Source organism: Balaenoptera physalus (genome assembly GCF_965194825.1).
Source record: "Balaenoptera physalus genome assembly, chromosome: X".
NCBI lineage: Eukaryota > Metazoa > Chordata > Mammalia > Artiodactyla > Balaenopteridae > Balaenoptera > Balaenoptera physalus.
In genome coordinates, this window is record NC_138903.1 from 44,841,470 (window position 1) to 44,864,117 (window position 22,648).

A 22,648-nucleotide genomic window follows, 5' to 3' on the forward strand; every position below is an offset into this window, starting at 1 on the left:
GATCCCCTTATGGTTCTTCTAGTCCAGGGGTCAGCACATTTTTTTCTGTAAAGGGCAAAATAATATTTTTTTGGCTTTTCAGTTGTGACAGTTTCTGTCACAACTACTGAGTTTTGCCATCATAGTGTGAAAGCAGCTATAGACAATATGTAAATGAATAGGCATGGCTCTGTTCCAATAAAACTTTATTTATGGACACTGAAATTTGAGTTTCATATAATTTTCACATGTCATAAAATCCTATTCTTTCTTTTCCCCAACCATTTAAAAATACATTTTAAAAAACACTCTTAGTAGCAGGCCATCCCCAAAAATGTGATGGGTTGGATTTAGCCCATGGGCTGTAGTTGCCAACTCCTGGTCTGGTGTAATGGGGAAGATAAACGTAGAAACAGATTATTTCAACACAATGTGATAAAACCTACTAGAGTTCTATGGGAGCCAGAGAAAGTTCACCTAACTCAACCCAAGGCATCAAAGAAAGTACCCTAGAAACATCCCCAGAGCTGAATCTTAAAGGTTAATATGAAGGCATTAACTAAGGAAAGAAAGAGGAAAGTATGCTCCAATAGAAAGCAGAGAATGATCAGAGTCAGAGGTGACAAACAGCATGAAATTCTTGGGGAATGGTATTGCTCTAGCACAAAAGACAAGTGTCAGATGAAGTTGCAGGTATGGGTAGGGATGAAGATATACAATGCCTTATTTACCATGCCTCTGGGCAATGAAGGCCACTTACAAGTTTCCAGTAGGGGATTAATATAATTGAATCTGTATTTTAGATTTACTTCTGTGGCAACACCTTGGCAGACATATCTGAGACAGCCAAGAGGCTACTGAAATAGTCCAGGGGAGAGATGATAAGGGCAATAGTTGTGAAAATGGAGGGAGGAGGATAAATTCCGGAAGTGTCTAAGAGGTTAAATCAACATGGCTTAGTGAGGGAGAACAAGGAGTCAAAAATGACTCAGATTTCTCACTTGGATGGCTAGATGGATGAAAGTACCACCAACTGCTATTGGAAAGGGAGAGAGCTTTATAAGCCAGATAATGAGTTCAGATTTACACACGTTGCCTTTCAGTTTCTGCTGGGTTTTCCTGTAGAGATGTTTACCAGGCTGCTGTGCATATGAGCTTTGGGGAGAGATCAGAACTAGAGATATAGTCGTGAGCACAGAATAGGCGAAAATGATATTTGAGGGCTTGATGATATTGAAGAGCAGCTGTAAAGAGAATGGGGTATGTGAAAGCTAGAAGGAGGTAAGGTTGTTATCAGAGAGTTGAATTTAGTCTTTCTCAGCTGATTCCTGAGAATTAAGCCCTAAGGCCTCAAGACAGTGGTTCTCAAACTGTAAGCTTTACACCTGGAAAGCTTGTTAAAACATATTGCTGAGTACCACCCTCAGAGTTTTGATTCAGTAGGTCTATGGTAATGCCCAATAATCTGCATTTCTAACAAGTTTCTAAGTGATGCTCGCCAGTAAGAAACACAGCCCTGAAGAATCCATTGTATATAATGAATTAACTTCTCTCTTCTGCATCTAGCACACTCCTAGTTATGTGCCATCCTTGGGAAAATTGAGATAATGGTCACTCAACTTATTTTCTTTCTTCTGTGATTCAGATAAGGAACTCCAATGGAGAAAGACTGGAAGGTGTCAGGGTTCCATGATTGAGTCACCAGACTCTAGCCTAGGTTAGACATTCAATAAATATTTGTTGACTGAAAGGTTGGCACAGTCCATGGTACAGTCGGGGGAGTGAGCTGCTGATATAGAAGGGTTTATCTCTGAAGTTGAGATCAAGGACCCATAAGACTAAAGTTTGTGATTCTTTACAAGAACAATGAAATCTTTCAGTATGACAGCAGGAACTAGGGTAGAGAAGATGATGGTGAAGCAGGTGCCAAAGTATAAAACGGAAGTGGGAGAATGACCTGCAGGCTGACAGATGACATTGATAAGGAAATGAAAATGATAAAGCCTGCTTGTTTGAATTTCAAAAGGGATTTTTGTGTGAGGGTAGAGGAATAATGGTTTAGAAGTTGTCTGTGGAAAGCATGCCTAAACCAGGGCATGTGTATATACTATCCATCAAATTGTGTCTTAATTTTAGCATTACAACAGTGCCCTGAGACTTTACCCACGTGATAAAAAATAGCGTCTACACATTTTCTCTTTCTGGACGGTTTTGTAATTTCCAGCATAAACAACTTCTTTCTTTCATACATATTTCCTACTAAGGTCATTTCTAAGAATTGTATGTGTTTGGTTGCTATTGTGAATGGGATATATTTCTCCTTATAGCTCCTCATTGGTTAATGTGGTCTAGTTTTAAATTAAATTTGTGCTTCTTTGACTTATCCCTTGAACTGGTTGTAACACCTTACAATTTCCTTATTAATGTTAAATAAAAATCTTTAACACATTCATTTTTCTATCGCTATGAGTTAAGATTTTACCTTTTTAAAAATTATCTTTTAACATTTGCAATGAATTGTTATTGTGCAACATTACTGAAGTAGATTTGATAGAATTTCATTTATAGGTTTTCCATCTAAGTTCAGAAATTGGATAGAATGTTCTTTTTGGAGCAGTTTGTCAGGTGTTGGTATCAGAGTGATGCTACCTTCAAAACCAATGTGAATAACTCTTCAAGATGTTCAATTGTATAACATTGCTATAGAATTGAATTTGTCTATTCCTAGAAAGTTTGAAGGAACTCGCTGATAAATACATCTGACCTTAAAGTATTTGTAGAAGTTTCTCTTTGATGATTGTTTCCAATGTTTCTACAATTACAGGTCCATTTAGTTTGCAACTTCTCAATAATGCTTGCCATTTAATATTTTATTAGATATTTTAAATTTCTCTGAGATTTTCAAATTTATTAAGGTACAATTTAGTAGTATCCTATAATTTAAGAAACCTTTGTATTTGCTCTTATATTCCATTTATCATTTAAATTTTATTTATAATTCATCATTGTTTTCTTGATTAAATTTGCTAGAGGCTTATCTACTTAATTCATCCCCCCATTAAAAAAACCCTACCCGTCGGCTTCATATTATATTGGATTCTTAGTCACATAATTTCATTCTTCATATTTAATAATGAAATATTTAAGGCTATAAATGTACTCCTGAATATTGCTCTCAAAGATTTGATAAGTCGTGATCTCGTTTTTGTTATTTTTTATTAGTCTGCCAGTGTTTCTTTGAGCTAATACTTGCATATAAATGTGTTCTGAAATATTCATGCAGTTGAAGACTTTTGTTTAAATTTGTTTTCAAGTTTATAAAAGTTTTACATTATCATCAGAGAACAGAGAAAGTGCGTCTACTTGCAAGAGTTTGCAAAGGTTTTCTTTGTGGCATATCAATGATCATTTTTTTAAATGTTACCAGAATATTTGAAAAGATAGTGTATTTGCTGTCTATAGAATATAATTTTTGACATTTATTAATTAGACCCTATGAATTATGGTTTTCAAACCTTTGAAGTACATATTTTAGGTCTACTTTATCTGATATAGTTAAATTATGTTAATGTTTCCCATATAGACATATATATAATTTTTCTTCTTTTATTGCAGGTTTTTTCTTTACATATTTAGATCCTTTTTTTTCCCTCAAACAATGGTTTCATGAATACAAATCCTTAATATAGTCTGTATCTTCTATTTCTTGGGACCAATGTGATTGTATGGTTATTGGTCCTGTTTTGTTTTCTTTTTTTCAAATAGATAAGTGACATGATTAGATGCCTATTTGGAGAATGGATTGATTGGAAGGAGGTGAGACTACAAGATTAGAAGCCAGTGAGAAGACTATTACAATGGTCCAGGTAAGAAATAATGAACAATTGGATTAAGACAAGGGCTACAGAGAGGTTTTTAGCAAGCAGAATAATCAAGACTTGGAATAACTTGGATTGAAGTGGCTTGAGGCAAGTGAGAAGAGTTGAGGGCAACACCTAGATTTCTGACTTAGTTAACCATTATCTAAAGAGCAATATAGGAGGAAGAGCTGGGCTGGCTTTTCAGAATAAGCCATTTTCTGAAGTTCCTTCTTTACATTCATCCCCAAACACTCAAGCTCAGACGTAAAGCTCAGTGTTGAATCTTTGTCAGTTGATTGCTTTACTCAAACCAAAGACTTTCTACCTTAGTATAAAACACTAGGCTAAATATTAAATTTCATGGAGATCACATTTCTTTTATGTGCTGAGAGCTCTTTCATAAATTAGAAGAATAACTTGAACTAAGAAAGAAGGAATAAATGTCCTACACCATCCCCAGGGTAGTCCATAGGTGAAGGTTAAGTTTTCCACAAGAGGGCAGCATCACCTAATAAATTATGTCATTGAACGCCTCCTCCAATAGGGGTTGAGATGGGGAAGCTGAAAGGGTAGACAACGTAGGTTCTGGGAGCCATAGGACCTGCCACACCATGAAAACCAAAGGGCCCGGCTATCTCCAAGCCCATAATTATAGCCACTCTTAAGTGACTGGTAGTGGCAGATGTCACCACAGCAGGGAGAAAGAAGACATGGAGCTCACCAAGGGAGGATGAGTGAGTGACACACCTGAACACTCTCATTCTTATGACTGGATCAGAAGCCAATGCGGATCATGTCTACATTCCTTCTAAGTGCTGGTATCTCTGTATAACCAGTATTTCTCAAGGGGCTTTATTTCCTGTCAGATCTTTTTCACCCCTAATGGTTTCCCAGCAAATCTTGTCTCTGAAGGTTAGGTTGCAAAGCACAATACAGTTTGATGATCTCCTTATTTCATAATGGTGGTTGGTTACTCCAATTATGCTTCTTTTATACCCTAGGGAAAGGAATGGGACTGAAATTCACTGAGAACCTATTATGTTAAAGGCATTTTACATAAATTGCCTCACTTAATCATCATGCTATTATATAGGAACTATTATTTCCCATGTGACAGAACCAGGAAGTAGCATACATGTGTCTATCTGATTCTAAAACAAAAACTTCTAAATTCACCAAGCTGCCCCTTTAAGAAGCCTTATTTAAAACCTAAATTATGACCTATCCAATACTGAGTCAGTGACAATGTGTCTATTGTATAAGACATTATTTAACATGTCACCTCTTACCTAGGTACATGGGCAGGCATGGCTTAGTCTTATGCAGGTAATATAATAAATCAATGGGAGGTAATATAATAAATCAATGGGATCCTATATAACTTCACCCTTACTAACTCAAAATCTTTCCCCCTAAGTATTCTCTCCTCAGGATAAATCATTTGCATACAGAGCAGGAGAACAATGGAAGAATTAAAGATGGCTTCTGTGTTTCTGGCTTGGTTGACTAAGGGCATGGTGGTCCCAGTCACTGAGATAAGGAGCTTGCGAGGAGAAGAAGATGATGCATTAGGTTTTGAGCATGTTGTGTGTGAAATGCTTCTGAGACATCTAAGTATAAATGTCTAGTAGAAGTTGGTTATAGGGGTCTGGGGCGTAAGAGATCTAGTCATCCACATACAGATGATAATTGAAACTCGGGGACCAGGTGAGATTTTCCATGGTATATTGATGAAATTAGAAAGGGTAGAACTAGGGGAAACACCAACATTTAAGGGATGGGCAGAGGAAGAGCAGGGGGTAGAGGAACCTCATTTTAAAAAATGAACAGAGATAGAAAAAGAACAAGGAAATGGGGTATCTTGAAAGCAAGAAAGGAGAGTTTCACAAAGAAGGGTGTAATCCAGAGCAACAATGTCAAACGCCATATGTAAGTCATATATGATGAAGACTAGAAATAACCCATTGACTCTGACAACTAGGAGGTAATACATATATTTTGACAAAGTAGTTTCAGTGGACTTCTGGGGGTCAAATTCAGAATGCAGTGGGTGGAAAGCTAAATGGTAGGTAAAGGTAGGTGAAGTAGAAACAGTGAATATAGACTCTCCTTTTGAGAGACTGGATATGAACAAAAAGAAGAAGATGGGGCAGAAGCCAGAGGGGGAAGTATGATTACAGGAAGACACAAAATTTTTTCTAATAAAAATAATTAAGATGGAAAAACTTAGGCATGTGTATAGGATAAAGGAAACAAACTAACAGAAATGGAGAAGTATGAGCTCCAGGAGTAGAGAACAAAGATACAGCAGCAAAATGAAAGGGAGACCTATGGTAAGCTCATCTATAGGTGGATGCTTTGGCAGCAGTAGAATGACTGTCCTTATCTTCCAAATATGTCCTTATCTTCCTCCTGCTTGTGCCACTCTACTTACCTAGAAAGCCTTTCCCCTCCTGATGGTTTCTTTGTCAAATTCTACCTGTCTTTTAGCTTAGATTCCACCTCCTCTATGAAGTCTTACCCTGACCATCTCTTCTGAAGTGCTTTCTCTTTCTCTTGAACTCTAAGAGCAATTTCTGTCTGAACAATTCATTTGACAATCACCCTTCACCCTGTGGAATCTCCTTTATGGCTTTCTTTAAAAAAATGTATTGCTAATTAATTTGTCTTATGTGTGTCTTTTCTCCCCTGTTAGACTGTACACTCCTCAAGGGCAGGCTTCCTGTCTTAGAGTTTGCCACAGCCTCCAGAGTGCCTACCATGGCTGGGAGTAGGAGCTCTTTAAATCTATGTGGTAAAAAATAAATAAATAAATAAATAAATAAAATTTTAAAAAATTTTTTAAAAATAAAAAAAAAGTCTATGTGGTTCAGCAGTGGCAGCCTTTTATGAAGGAGGAGACAGAGAAACACTGGGTTAGGTAGGCCCTTGGTGTGTATTGAGTCATTTAGTTCTCTCAAAAGCAAATGAGGAGAGTGAGTCTTGCAGAGGTAAAATAAATTTATGCAAGATGACATGGGTAGTATGAGATAGTGCCAGGATTTGAACCAAAGGCCCTTTCTCTTATGCCATTCTGCTTCAGTTGTTTGCAAAATTCTGTTCACATGAAACACCTCTTTCCTTGATATTGATAGAGACATGCCCCTATTGAGGCTTTACTACCAACCAAGTGGTTTCAGCGGCCCCTGCACCTTATAGCAAATCTCCCTGTGCCTTACCTCCTGACAATCAGCTTGAGGATCCGGAAGGAGCCTTTGATGAGGATGAGGGCCTCTTGGCGGGAGCCATACAATGGAGTGCCATTGATGTTCACCAGCTCATCACCAGTCCTCATCTTCTGGGACAAGGCTGCCTTGCCTCCATCTTCAATCTGTGTTGCAGAGGACAAAAAAGAAAGCAGGTGGTGAGGAGATTCCTTCCCCCAAATTCTACTTCCTGGCTCCTCCCAACTTCTGAGCCACAAATAGTCCTGGGGGATGGCACCAAGACGCTCCAGGGAGCAGCTAAGAAGCTGATTACAGGCCATTATTTACTGAAGGTAAAGCTTGGGCAAGCCCTTGAGGAAGAAAACAACACAGACATAATGCAATCTTTGCACTGGAGGAATCAACAGTCCATTTGGGGAGACAAGTGCTTCTAAATAAGAAAACGATGTTCGAAGGAACTCCACAGTGTGGGCATGGAATAGCAAATTGTGCACACAAATTAGAGCCAGAAGAACTAGGATTCAGCAAAATGACCTTTGGCAAGTCCTTCTCTCTTTGGGCAGGCTCTGAAGTCTGACAAACTTGAGTGTGAATCTTGGCTCTAGTACTTCCTAGCTCTGTGACCCCAAGCAAGTTACCTAACATCTCCATGTCTCAATGGCCCCATATGTGAAATACAGATAATAAGCATCCCTACCTCACAGGGTTGTTAGTATGTGAAGTATCTGGGAGCAAGGGGTTGACTCTGAAGACCTTGAAGGTGGCTTCCAGCTCAACCTTCTGTGAGTGGAATTGCAAATCCAAAAGATACAAAGTAACTGATCATTTATCTATATCTCTTCAACAAGTATGTTGTTGACAGTGGGCACTGACCAAGTGCTGGGAACATGGGTGTTCACTGTTCCACCATAGCCTACAGAATTTCCACTGGTCAAGGGCAATCTTGGCAGGAATGTAGTCAGGCTGGGGCGTGGGCATTGAAAGCAAAGGAAGAAATAATAGCCACTAGGGTAGGCAAAAGCAAAGCAAAGCAGAATGTTCCCCCAAGGATCCTTACTTACGGCTACTTTTGTATGTGACATTTCTACTACAAAGGTGAGTTCCACCTATTGGAACATCAATTCCATCCATGGTGGTAGGAGTCATCTCATCCATCCATTAACCCATCCTCAAGTTTTTGGTTAATTTCTAGTATGCAGGGGACAACATGCTTAGTGCTAGAGATACAGAAATGAACAAAGTACACATAGCTCCCAGATTCAGGGGTGGGTTACCATCTAAAGTTCATATGTCCATGGAGATGGGCAGATGAAAAAAGGTCCAACCCACTAATGGAATCAGGAAGAGGTGTTTGTTTCTCTCAGAAGCAAAAGAGTTGAGGATGATTAAACCATACAATTCTTAGGGGAAGGCAGGTTCTAAATGGCGCAGCTAAGGGCTGGTCTTTGCTGCAGGTGTTTTTACATTTACTTCTACTCTTGTTCCAATCTTTCTTTCAGTCCTTTATAGCATCCCTCCAATCTAGCCCCACACCATGTAAGTTAGAATATTGCTGAGCTTTAGGTTGGCCAGCTCATGTGCAATTTGGCAGATGAGACCTCCTGAGTTCAGAAAAAAATGTTAATTCAGGATTTTAAAAATCCCATCAAATAAATTGAAATTCTGAGTTAAATCACAGACTGTTATTAAATTTATTGCTGCTAACCCAACAATTTTTTTAATTAACCTTTGTCTGACAAATCATAGGTTAGCCAAGTGACATTGAATATATATACCTTTGTTCCAATACCTGGGCCACCACTCAAGACAAAACAAGCCAATATTGGTAAATGGGGAACAACTCTCAGCAAATTGAGTAGGATCACACTCTTATTTCCATTCTTATTATCATTATTACTTCACAGTCACTGCTGCCAAAAGAAAGAAAAAAGAAAAAGAAGAAGAAGCAAAGTGCTGTACTTGAATTTCAGAAGTTCTGTTTGAATGATTCATTCCTTTGGCATCCATGGAAGGCCCTCAGCATCAGGCAGGACTTTCAACAGGCATCATCAGCCATTTGAAAGGGCTTCCTTAGGCTAACAAAGAACCACAAACAAGAGTCTAACTAATGAATGCTAATAGATTTTTCCTGTTGATGTACATTAGTCTTAATTCACTCTACCCATTTTTAAATTCATATAACTCAATTATCCATATTACTGTTAACCATAGCAAGTCTTTCCTTCAATATGTATTGATATTAAGTACCACCTCGGGTTAATTAAGCCCTTTGTTACATCAATAAGATTTGTTTATTCTACCAGAAAATGAAAGAGGGGTACCTTTTAAACTAAAATGCTTAATTATGGCTGCAGCAAAAGATCAGGCATTTTGCATTCCCTACTGCCACTTTGTTTGCCACTATCTGAATCCTTGCAGGGACTCTTTCTTGGACTATAGCCTCAAGCCAATTGTCCATGCCCCTTTTTCTGTTCCATGCCCTTTCTCAGTCACCAGCAGCATCACCTTCAGAACATGAATAATAATAACTCCATTTTAGCACAAGTGTGAGGGTTCGCAGACAACAAACCAGCAAATTATGGCACCAAATTCCAAAGTACAGACAGGTCCAGATCAGGAAATGAAACTCCATTTGGTTGAAGAGCCCTTGGACTATACCCCAAACTAGCCCTTTCCCAAACCCAGGGCATTTACTGAGCTATACAACAGATTCCTTCTTATTCCTCCTAACTTTTGGACTCTTTTAAAAAGTATAGCTTCGCGGGTCTTCCTCCTCCCCCCTCCACCTCTAGATTCCTGGGATCCAGCATGTCTTCCATTTATTGTTTGGCATCCTGACAGCCAGTTCTCCAGGTCGATGGCTCAACGACATATTTGTTTATATAGAAGATAAAGCAGCTGTTCATTTTTCTAGCAAGGAAAAGGAATGAAAAGGAAAGGAAAGGGAAGGGAAGGGAGGGGAGGGGAAAGCAAGAAGGGAGGGGAAGGGAAGAAGGCAGGGAGGGGAAACAATATGCATATTCTCCTATAAAAGATTTTGTTTTTCCCTTCCCACTGTGCCACTCGTAACTCTGGCTGGGGCACAGAAGAGGTGTGAATCAACAAACATGTTGAGAATAACATGTCCTTCTTGAGAGGGCTGTATAGCATCATTTGATGCTGTCCATTCAGTAAGGCTGGTCAACTTCCCAGCTCTTCCTGAATCAGCCCTTCAGGGTGGCTTTCTTGTTTCATTTGAAGTGTTGTGAATTCTCAGATTGGACCCAGACGCATTGGAATGTCAGTATAAACACACACTACAAAGCCCAATGTAAACGATGGTTAACTTATGTGTCATTTTGGATTATCCAAGTGATCGCTGGGCTAGCAGTGAGTGGTCCAAGTAATTGAAAATTGATTGCATAAAGGTCATATAGCCAAAAGCCAGCTGTTGTCTGGAAAGTTGGGAAGAGCTGATTGACCTTGGACAAGTCCCTTTCCCCTCTTTTGGCCTCTTTTACCCTTACTGGTAAAACGTGGGGGTCTGACTAGATGGTCTCTGAGGACCTGTGGAGCTCTGACATTCAGTGACCTGTGTACAGTTAGCAAAGTCATGCATTACCATTCTGCTGACACAGATAATCCCACTGTGCTTTGCCTTCACCTATGTTTCACTCCTTCGAAACTAATCAACATCCATCTCTCATTTCCCTGTGGTCTTTATCCATTGTTTCAGAGTGGTCCATCAAGGTTTGAACACTTATAAAAGCACAGTTGGGACACCGAGAGAAAGAGATTCCTGAAGCCCATTTTGTGCTAATGAGCTGATGAATTGGAAATTGTTGATGGATCTTCAATGAAGCATGAAGTGCTCTAATAACTGTCAACAAAGTGACAAGTTGGTCACTTGAGAGTAAAGGCAAAGGAAAATGGACTTAACAGTACTTACTGGCTTTCTAGTAGCTTTTGTACTAAATAAAAGATACTAGCAGATACTTGCTTGGGTCTTTTGACTAAACTAGGAAATATGAGAAAGTGAAGGAAAGAAAAGTTAAGCCAGGTTTATCTTGCGGGAAAAATGCATCAGCAGGAGACATACCATCTGCAACAATAACCAGCAGGTATTGAATGCGTATTACAATAGTGTTAAGAGCAGTATTAAAAGTCAATGGCATGATTGTGAATACCTCTGCTTGCTACAAGAAATTTATTGGAAAAACTAGGCACTAACTGAAACTTTCTTGGCCAGTTCTAGGAGCTTCTGGTCAAATTACGCCACGGTGCATGTTCCGCAGGATGTTCCGGCATTCCACGGGTTCATCTGGTTGGCTGAATCCACAGATGCAAAATCCCATGCATGGGGGGGCCACCTGTAAGGTACTTGAGCTTCCATGGATTTTGGTATCCACGTGGGGGTCCTAGAACCAATCTCTCACGGATACCTAGGGACCACTGTACCCGCCCGTTCTCCTACCTCCACCAGCTTGCCCATTGTCTAAGAAGGCAAATAACATAGTTAATTGTATGAATTGATTTTTTTACTACATAAATGGAAAAGGTCCACCCAGAATACAATAGTTATATTGCTTTTTTAAAATAAGTATATCCTCTGAGTGTCTTTTTATCACTTTTTGAAAGATTTTCAAGTTTTTAGTAACACTCCAGACAGCAATTTGGCCTTTTCTGGGGAATCAATAGAGAGAAAATGTAGAGATGGAGATAATCTGTCTTTGATAAGTTTAACTATTAGGAAGTAGGATCATCAAATAATAAAGTCTGTGCTTATTCTGAAACTCAGTTTGACTTGAGCAGACCACAAGTTGGGGGCTGTTTCTGATCTGCCCTCTCTTACCCCATTGGTATCCCTTAGAATCTGATCATGTTAGGAGAGATCAATCAGAGTGACCTGGACGAGGGAGATACAGGCTTTGAAATCTCTGCGATCTCTTTGCCATGACTTTCAACGGTCTGGTCCCAGGTTGCAGACAAACTGCCTGCCCTAACTTGTTTCTTTTAGCAACTTTCTCCCTTCAAAATCCCTCCCAAATTCCAAAGTAGTCTAGATTTAAAAAATAAGAAACTGCTGTTCCTAATTTCATCTTCCCTACCTTACCCCAGCTTCCCAAAAGGCAAACCAGAAAACAAAAACCTCTCTCAAATAAATGAGAATTCAAAAACATCACCCAATTAAAAAGATGTAAGTAGGCATGGTTCTAAGTAGTAAGTCCTATATGGAACTAGACTGAGGAGGTGGACACCAAAGGAAAAGATATTCTTTACCTTACCAGCTAAGAGTCCTACAAGGGGCTGCCCCAGAATGTTCAGTTCTGTGGATCACACCCATCGGCTCTCTTGACCTTGGACCAAGGGAGCTATGCTGTGCCCCACAGTATGACCTATCCTTACAGACAGCTCCTTCCTCCCCAGCTGCTTAATTACCATCTATTTTACTAATCCTCACAAGGAAAGCTCTCTAAGCTCCAAATCATTAGATTTCCCCGGGGATTACCCCAAGTCAAATTCTAAGTATCTTTGCCAAAAAGTCAGTCCAGAGCCAAGCTCAGCTCTAGGAACTTGGTAATGAGAAAAGGGATAAGGAGTCAAGAGCACTGTACCCTACATCAGCGACCAAAAGCAAGTCTGTCTTTTCTCCTACCAAGTCAGATCATTCTTGCTGTCTCCGTAAGTCAGGTAAGGGAGAACAAACATCACTGTGCAAGAGCAAACTCAGAGTTTCTTACATTATCAGCAAATATGCTCATTGGGGTCCTCTTCCCACTTTGTCAACTCTAGCCATTTGTTAACACTGAAGTCTTTTGCTGACATTAATGCTATCAGTGTTTGTCAAAAATGTTATTTAGCCTTTGGTGGTTTAGAACAGTAGTCTCCAGGGTGGATTTATATATCCCAGGCTATGCACAAATGATCTACTGGAAAGGGTGATAATGGAAGTTCTGTTTATATTTATCTAATTTTTAAAAAACCAAGCTTTATTAGTATTTAATATTGGTGGTGGTAGATTGTATCATCCATAAATAAAATTATGTATATTGGGGACACATGCTCAAAACATTTTTACTGATATAAATTTTTACTAAAAAATTTTTGGCCAGATCATAGACTTCAATGAGAGGGCTAAAACCATAAAGCTTTCAGAAGAAAACATAGGAGAACATCTTTATGACCTTGAGGTGGGCAAAGTTTTATGGGCAGGATACAAAAAGCAATAATCCTAAAAGATATAGTGTTATATTGGAGTTCATCAAATTAAAAAAAAGTTCATTTAAAATGTCACTGAAAAAGTGAAAAGCCAAGCCACAGATTGGAAACATATTCATAATACGTATATCTGACAAAGGACTTACATTCAGAATATAAAAAGAAATACAAATCAATTAGAAAAACATAACCAATTGGCAAAAGACTTGAACAGGAGCTTCACTAAAAAAGATATGTACAGCAATATGAACTCCACATTTCTGGTGGGAGTGTAAAATTGTACAACCACTTTGGAAATCTGTGTACCTAATCTAGCACCTAGAAACTCCACACCTAAGTATCCCCAAGAGAAAGTACCATATGTGTCCACAAAAAAAAGGACTTGATTATTCATAGCAGCTTTATTCACAATAGACAAAAACTAGGAATAATCCATCAAGACATATCTACAAAGTAGCACACTTCATAACAATAAAGAAAGAACAAACTACTGATACATGCAACGAAATGGATGCCTGTCAAAATATTACACTGAGTGAAAGAGACCAGACTAAAACAATACATACTGTATGATTCCATTTTATTTAAAGGACAAGAACAGACAAAACTCATCTATGGTGATAAAACTCAGACTAGTAGTTACCTTGAAAGGGTGTACTGACTGTGAAGGCACATGAGCATAATTTTCAGGGGTGCTGGAAATGTTTTACATGTTAATCTGGGAACTGATTACATGGAAATATACACATCTAAAAATTCACTGAGATATGTGTTTATATATATATATGTATTATATATATATATATAATTTTTCCTTAATTTAAGAAAGAATTTTAAAAATTAAGAACTCTACACTATACAGATATACAGATTATATTTCTGAGGTAGGGCCCAAGGATTGGGCACTATTTTCACATACTCATAGCTTTAATCAAGGCAAAAACATCTCACTTAAAGGGTAAGTCTTTACAATAGGCCTATAATTTACAAATTTGCCCATTGTTCCTCTGGGCTTTGAGACAGTATTCATCTGCTCTTCTTCCCATACCCAGCCTTCCAATAAGGTGGATGATTTCCGTAGGAAATGAAAATGAAGACAAACATTTTGTTTTCCTTACCTGCCAACTGGTAAAGATGAAGTGTTTTTTTAAATCACCAGCCAGTTTCTATCTTGACATATCATAAAACCGGAATCAATCCCTTATCTAATCTTGGAGCCATCCACTTCTGTTCCTCCTGTCTCTCCCAGATACCTCTCTTTGTCATGGTCCCTAGGGTTCCTGCTACCCACTCTGAGAAGCAGAACTTTAGGTCAGGCCATTGTCACAGAGGCAACAATCTCTTCTTCAGGTATCATTACTGCCTCCTACTGGATTACCTATGCTTCTTAGCTGTCTAATAAGCTATGAATTTCAGTGGTACAAGTGAGCAAAGAACCTTGCAAAGCTGATGTGGTAGAGTTCAGGGAGGACCGGGGTGGAAGAAACTTGACGAAAGGATATGGTAGCATGTTAAGGACTTTGCTCCTGACTTCTAGAAGCAGTTATCAGCAAGAGGTCACTGTATACAGCCATGATATAAGCTCCCTTGTATAGGGTTAAAACAGTCTAAAACAAACCAGAAAGTCCATGATGCCACCCAGCATTAAGAGAGTATAGTGTGCAGATCTAGCAGCTGAGCCCAGGGGGCTGAAAAGACAAAACAGTCTTTTATATACCACCTAATATAAAAACACTGTAAATAGGACACATTAACCTATTGGCCTTTATGAACTGTGCATGAATGCTTGTAAGAAATGCCCAAATTAAAAATAAAAGTGGTTGTTACTTTTATCACCAGATTACTACACAGAGATGGAAATTATTCTTCTTGGATTAATATAATCTTTCTTTCTCTAGTACCAACCTATTTTTGATGTAAAAACTATTCTTCAAGTTGATCAAAAGTGTCTTTTTAACTTTCCAGCTGAATGTGAATGGGTTAGATACAGCCTTCCAGCCCAAGAGAATGTGATTAACTATCTGGAATCTGAACCATCCCATAGCCAAGTTCACTCAATAACTCATTTCTGGTTCCCTGAAGCCATTTATTTATAACCCATTATGCAAAAAGCTAAAGACAGTTTCTAAAGAGTGCACATACCCCACATTAGTCATTTCTGACTAGAAAAAGACCAAAAGACTAATACCCTTCAGGGAAGGGACAAAAGGCTGCCTCTGGAAACCACTAGGCCAGCTCTATCGCCTGGAACCCACTTGTCCAGCTTCCTAGGCACCCGTGTGCCCTCTACCAGATGTGGACCAAGGGGTTGCAGCGGGGGGGGGGGCGGCGGGGAGGGCTTGCTTCCTATTGCCCACAGCTGGGCCCCTGCATTCTGCTCCCAGAACATTGTTTGCCTCTGCCCAGGTCCCCTTCCCCCAGCAGTGATTTGAATCTTTGGTCTTCACTTAGCCCTTGGAACAGTATTAGATAAAGAGGGGGGAAAAGAGGCATTTAATTTCTTCTCATCCTTCTGCATAACTGCTACCAAAGCAAACAACTCCCACAGAAATAACCTACCAAGGTATATATACATGTTGCAAAGGGAATAACAATACCATTCCTTACTGACCCTAGGACAGATCCAATTTTAAATTAAACCAGCACACTTGCCGCTGCTTTCACATAGTGCTGCAAATCTGGGAACAAGTAAGCCATCATACTGTTGTGTTCCAAGCTACTGTCCTGTTCACGTGATGGCTGAGAAGTGATATACCATCTCTTTTCCGCTCAGTGAGATGCGTCAATAACAGAAAACAAAACTGAGTTTCCACAAATGAAAAAACCAAAAGGGAGAGAAAATGTACTCAATTGTTCGTGTGTTAGTGTTGGATAGGGGCTCTTACATCAGAGCGCATTTCCCTTTGCAATGCCAGGATTTGTTGGGGAAGAAAATAAGGAGGAAATGATGGGCATTTGAGTTCAAGGTCTGAGGAATCAATAAGGGTAAAGCAGTACAGAAGCCTTTCTCCTGATTAGCAGGCTTGCTTTTCAGGTTAAGGCTCAATGAAAAGAAAGAACCAAACTTTTGCCTCCTGCCCTACTCACTCCCCCACTTAAGATTTTGAACACAAAGGCAAAGCCCTGCCCCTTCCCCTATAATGGTTGACCCTTCTGACAGTGGACTCCACAAACCTAGGCACTGAGGCTGTTTCTCATAGCCAAGGTCACTCTGGTGCTTTTCCTCCTCCCTCCAAACTTTATCCAGCCCTCCCTAACCATTTCCCCTGTGTACACACTCACTCTTCCATCCCCACCTCTCTCTCCCCCAAGAATTTGAGCTTTCATTCTCTGTTTTAACCCCCATATCCACCCCCCTCCGCCAGTGCCTCTTCCTGGGTTTCTTATGGGTAAATATCAAGCACCCCTATCATTAACATCTGGCACTTATGTTTACTAATTGAATCAGAGAGACCAAGGAATGATTTTTACAGTGTAAATAGCAGCAGATTAGAAGCCCTGCAGAATCTGGCTATGTCTGCCTTTCTGGTCTCATTTCCTACACGTACTGCAGTCATACCAAACTTTCTGTTCTTCAGAGAGGTCAAGCCAATCCTCACCTCAGGACCTTTGCACTTGCTGTTCTCTCGGTTGAGAACATTCTTTTTTAGATCTTTATGTAGCTCCTTTCATCATTCAGTTATCAGCTCAAATGCCACCTCCTCAGAGAGGCCTTTCCTGACCACCAATATCAAGTAGATTCCTTCTCTGTTTCCCCCACCTCAATCCCCATCATTCTCCATCACGTTACCTTGTTTTATTTTCTTCACAGAATTTATCATTTTGCATTATTTTATTTATTCCTATATGTGTTTACTTTCTGTCAGGATACTTGCATTATAGTGGGAGAGATAGTCAGACAATGTCTTTTTACAGTTCTATCACTGGACCTAGGAAAACGAACGTCTGTACTGAGTACATAGTATTTGTTCAATAACTCTGTTGAAATTAGAATTAGAAGGGACCTCAGGATATCGCCCCACTCATTTGCCTGATTCTGGACAAGTAACATTACTTTCACTTTTCCGATCATGTAACTGAGGTTCAGGGATGTTACGTGACTTGCCCAAGATAGAAAATCTGTTAGGCTTCAGATATTTTCTTCTGCAAGGTTGTGACAAAGCAGTTTTGTTCTCCATGGGTATATTGCTAGTCATGATCCTTAACTAGAAACGCAAAGAGTTCTGGTTAAAGAGGCACTTTAGGTTTCCAAGCCTTTTAAAAAGCATTGTTATTATTGGCTCAGAATTATTATCCTTTGAGCTAAACATCTCCTCCTTTTTTTGTAAATAGATCTTTATTGGAGTATAATTGCTTCACAATACTGTGTTAGTATCTGTTGTACACCAAAGCGAATCAGTCATATGCATACATATGTCCCCATATCCCCTCCCTCTTGAGCCTCCCTCACATCCTCCCTATCCCACCCCTCTGGGTCATTGCAAAGCACCGAGCTGATCTCCCTGTGCTATGCTGCTGCTTCCCACTAGCTAACTATTTTACATTCGGTAGTGTATATATGTCCATGCTACTCTCACTTCGCCCCAGCTTCCCCCTCCCACCCCGTGTCCTCAAGTCCATACTCTATGTCTACGTCTTTATTCCTGCCCTGCAATAGGTTCATCAGTACCATCTCCTCTTCTTGGTGAGTGCCCAGAGGTGAATGCTAGACTCTTAATTTGGTGGGAAGAATGAAACTTTTAAGTAAATTTAGGTGCATGGGAACAATACCTTGTATCCATATATGATTCTGCTTAGTTTGTAACATTCCCAGCCTTAGGAAGTTAATTTAAAACACACACAAGCCCTCACAAACAGACGTGAACACTGAGAGATTTAACTGCTCCCAGCATCTGGGAATTCAAAGTAACATCTACTCCACCTTCCTGTGTACAGAAATTACAACAGGCTCTTTCAGTCTACCATCCCTGGAAATTTTAAGAGCAAATCCAGACGATGGGCATAAACCAAATTCTAATTTGATTTAGTGCTTAGTTAACCAATTCCCTCAGACCCCTAAAAAGGTGTGTGTATGGGACCCTCACCAATGTTTGAATGTAAGTTAGCCCTGACCCAATTTCATGTGACTATAGTTCCCTCCTTAAAGGCCATTTGTTCAGTGTTTAACTAAGTGTGATTTAGTGTTTATACTTTTGTGAGGTTTTTCATATAAACATATTCACAAGTCTGAAAAAAATCCTTTGTGAAGCCAGGATTCCTGATTTGGGTTTTAGAAAATATGGCCATCATGATATGACTTTTAAAAAGTTTAAATATCTGTAGTATGCATTCAGCACTAATGGATAATAAGTGATAGGGAAGTTTTGTCAGGTCTGATTCAGATTACCTGTGGCTGCTGTGAATTATATGGAATTACAAAGAGTTTAATGGTTCTCTGGCAATTTGCCTTGGCTCAGCGCCAAGGCAGCTAATGCTTCAATCAAGCTGTTCTCTCCACCCCCACCCCAAGACAATTTCTGTTCCTAAGTCTTTAGTGTATCTGTGATGAAGCCTTCAATGACACCCTCATACAAATGCCAACTTCTTTTTTTTTTTCTCTGTCACTTTCTCTTCCTTCTTTATGGCTGGGTATATTAACTGCTCCTATAGCTTTGCTGCAACAAACTGCCTGGCTAGCATTTATGAAAAGGAGAGCTTTTAGGGTTTTATTAAAAAGGAGGAGCCAAGAGTGAGAAGATGAGAACAGGACAAGTACCGGTTGGCCCTATGCTTTTCCTGTGCAGCGCCATCAGCTAGATCTATTTCATTCTGATCAGCAGAGGCCCTGAACCCACCCTACAGCGTGACCTAAAACAGCACATGCACAGCTCAGTAATGCATCCCACCGAAGGCATGCAACCCCCCTGACAAAGAGAGTCGTTTCATGTGGCAAGTTACCCTCCTCTCTCTAAGAACCAAACTGGCCCTGAGGCTGGGATTCTGCCACAGATCTGGCATCACTTTCACAGAGTTGGTGTGGTGGACAAAGGCCAAGTACACAAACAGAGGCCAGACAAGTCCTCCACAAACTTGCAAAAAAAGGCATGTCCAACTCTGAGGTGCAATCATCCGGTAGATAGCAAACATTCCAGATCCAATCTCTCTCACAGATCCCTGTTCACCTCTGTCCCCCCAGCCTCTCCTAAACCTCACGTGAAGCTTCGGCACTAGCACCGCCTGCTCTTTGGCTAATGTGATTCCTAGACCCTTTGCCCAACTGATTCCAAAGTCACATTCACTGGCCATACTAAGGAGAAAGCTTATTTTAAGAGACTAGCTGCCATAGAACCAGCAGGAGGGAAGGGCAGAAACCACAGGATTCCTACTCTGTGCTGATTGCCACTAACTCATTTCAGCTGCTAAGGGGAGGCCCTGTTGGGGGAGCTGGGAGAGGAAATGGGTTCCATGTACAGTCCACTTTAAATTGTTCACAATTGTGTGCTCGAAAATAGTCTCTACTAAACATTTAGCATGGCCATTAGCACAAGTCATAAAGCTTTAGGCTTTGCTGCACTGTTGGTCCAAACTGCCTAAGCTGCTTCCCCATGGCAAAGATGATTAAACGGTTGGCAAGTCAGATACATGCAGGAAAGATAAAGGAGCTCCAAGGATGGTTAAACCTGGGCCCAGGAAGGATGGTTTAATGACTTTTAAGCCATAAAGAATGTACAGGGTGAGGACCAGCTGTTCTCAATTTTGATTGAAAGCAGAACAAGAGAAAAGAAACTGAAATCACAATGAGAGGGAGTGATGTTAGCAAGAAGGAAGAACTTCCTGCCAGAGAAAGTAGGTAAATATTAGACTGAGTGGTTGGTCAATGAAGGATGTGGAATTTCCTTCTTTGGAGTGGCTCTTCTGTCTGGGCTATTTCTGTGTGGTCCTTCCAGAGGGCGGGGGAAGGAGGAGAGAGAGGCAGCCAGAGGTCCAATTCAGCCCCTCTCAGCACTCAGAATCTCACATTCATAACATTCAAGGATCTGTAACAGGGATCACTGAGAGACGCTTGTCAAAAAAGGAGCAACAAGCAGCTTGTTGCTGATCTCAGATGTTTAGATTTACCCTAATTCTTTAGCCCTTTCTATGAGCCAAGCTTTATGCCCTGGCCGCCACAATCTCAAGAAAGAAGGGGAACACTTGCTTTTGGCTCCCCAGGGCACCTAAGCCATGCATATGGGAACAATATTTTTTGAACCCAAAGCGGGACATGGTCTGCCAATTATATTTATGGGGACAAGAGGATAGAATATGTGAAATCAGAGCTGTCCTAGGAAATCTGGTATGTATGGTCTCCGTAGCCACATATTATCTCTAAGGGTCCCAACACAGGAGGGAGTGAAAACTGTGCCATGTGGTTTAAGGCCTGGGTTCTTTCCTTGTCTGCAGCAAGATCAGTTAAGAGTGTGAAAAAGCCAGGGTCATAATAAGCCCAGTACAAACTGAAATCCCTGCTGTGGAGGTTGGAGAAAGAAGTGTGTATGTCTTCTCCAGTATCCCCTGCCAATGCTAAAACTTAGTAGGAACAGGCACACCCTATATGGTAGTGTAGTGTAGGGTGTGCCTGTTCCTATTTATTGTGTCCAACTATAAACAATACCATAAGGTTATAGAGGGGAAAAATGCAGTCTTGTACAAGAGTTCCTATTCATTCATTCATTCATTCGTTCAAGCAGTGGTCCTCAAAGTGTGGTCCCTGAACCAGCAGCAGCAGGGTCTCCTGGGAGCTTGTTAAAAATGCCAATTTTCCGAACCCACCGTAGGTGTACTGAATCACGAACTCTGAGGGTGGGCCCCAGCCATTTGTGTTTCAATCCCTCAGGGTGATTCTGATAAACTCTAAATTGTAAAAATTCCTGGATCAGAAGTCCTAGTGGTGATGATCCCATTGCCCACCAGCAACAGTACCATTAACCAAAAGGACCAAAGCCACAGGCATGTTTGGTAGGCCCATCAATATCTCTGCCAATTCAGCCTAAATGCCTTTCACAATCCCCAGATCATAGAATAGCCTGACTCTTACTACATACCAAATTACTCGAAGCCTGGGTTTCAAGGAGGTAACCCTGCTTATCTGTTCCAATAGGCCTGTTTCAAATAGGGCAAAGGACCTTTGGGTTTCTCATTTAGATCCTACTCAGGCACACACACTCCTTTGGGTGTTCTATGTATATTTCAACTCTTAGCCCTGATCTGAGTTTCAATGAACTGACTAGAATTCACTTTGACGTCCAAGCCGGGAACGTTTTATCTTTAGCAGCATTACTTTTACTTAAAAAAAAACACAGATGAAAGAGTCCCTGCTGAAAAGAGCAGGCCCTTATACATTACTGACATTAAATTACAATAAAATAAAACAAATGATTCATTGTTTCACTTCAGTTTAAACTGATAAAGTTAATTGCCATAATCAACGGGCAACCTTTCACAAATGTTTGCTTGAAAGGAGAAGAAGTGCTTCCAGGTGAAATTTATCAAAGTGAAGGGACCTGAGGACCAAATCCTGTTAAGTGCCACCTGGTTCACTCCCAGAGCATCAGTCAATGAAGGAAAAGCAATCTCAACACATCCTCCCAGTTAGAATCATTGACGTCTGCCTTTCAGTGGAGTTGCTGGTTCAGTTAAGGAAGCTGTACAGCACAGTTAAAAGCAACATACGTGAAGAAAATTTCTGTGTTGATGATAACGTTCTATATATTGATAGGGGTTTGGGATACACAGGTGCAAAGTGTGTCAAAACTCACCCAATGGTACACTAGAGATGTGTATATCTCATTGTATGTAAATGTTACCTCAAAAGAAAAAAAGAGGAGATTGGTTCAAGATGGCAGAGTAGAAGGACGTGCGCTAACTCCCTCTTGGGAGAGCACCAGAATCACAACTAACTGCTGAACAATCATTGACAGGAAGACACTGGAACTCACCAAAAAAGATACTCCACATCCAAAGACAAAGGAGAAGCCACAATGAGATGGTAGGAGGGGCGCAATCACAATAAAATCAAATCCCATAACTGCTGACTGGGTGACTCACAGACTGGAGAACACTTATACCACAGAGGTCCACCCACTGGAGTGAAGGTTCTGAGCCCCACATTAGGCTTCCCAACCTGGGGGTCCAGCAACAGGAGGAGGAATTCCTAGAGAATCAGACTTTGAAGGCTAGTGGGATTTGATTGCAGGACTTTGACAGGACTGGGACTCCACTCTTGGAGGGCACACACAAAGTAGTGTGCACATCAGGACCCAGGGGAAGGAGCAGAGACCCCATAGGAGACTGAACCAGACCTACCTGCTAGTGTTGGAGGGTCTCCTGCAGAGGTGGGGGTGGCTGTGGCTCACCGTGAGGACAAGGACACTGGCAGCAGAAATT

At 40.4% G+C, this 22,648-nt stretch overlaps 1 protein-coding gene across 8 annotated transcripts in view; it reads right to left on the reverse strand.

The window, feature by feature from the left end:
- The window catches only part of SHROOM4 (shroom family member 4), a 200,192-nt gene that overhangs the window by 89,302 nt on the left and 88,242 nt on the right, over window positions 1–22,648 (reverse strand). For all 8 annotated transcript variants that reach the window (XM_082445091.1, XM_082445090.1, XM_082445089.1 and 5 more), the window contains one exon: window positions 7,058–7,209. In XM_082445091.1, the coding sequence (XP_082301217.1) occupies window positions 7,058–7,209 (152 nt within the window). The remainder of the gene's footprint in view (window positions 1–7,057; window positions 7,210–22,648) is intronic.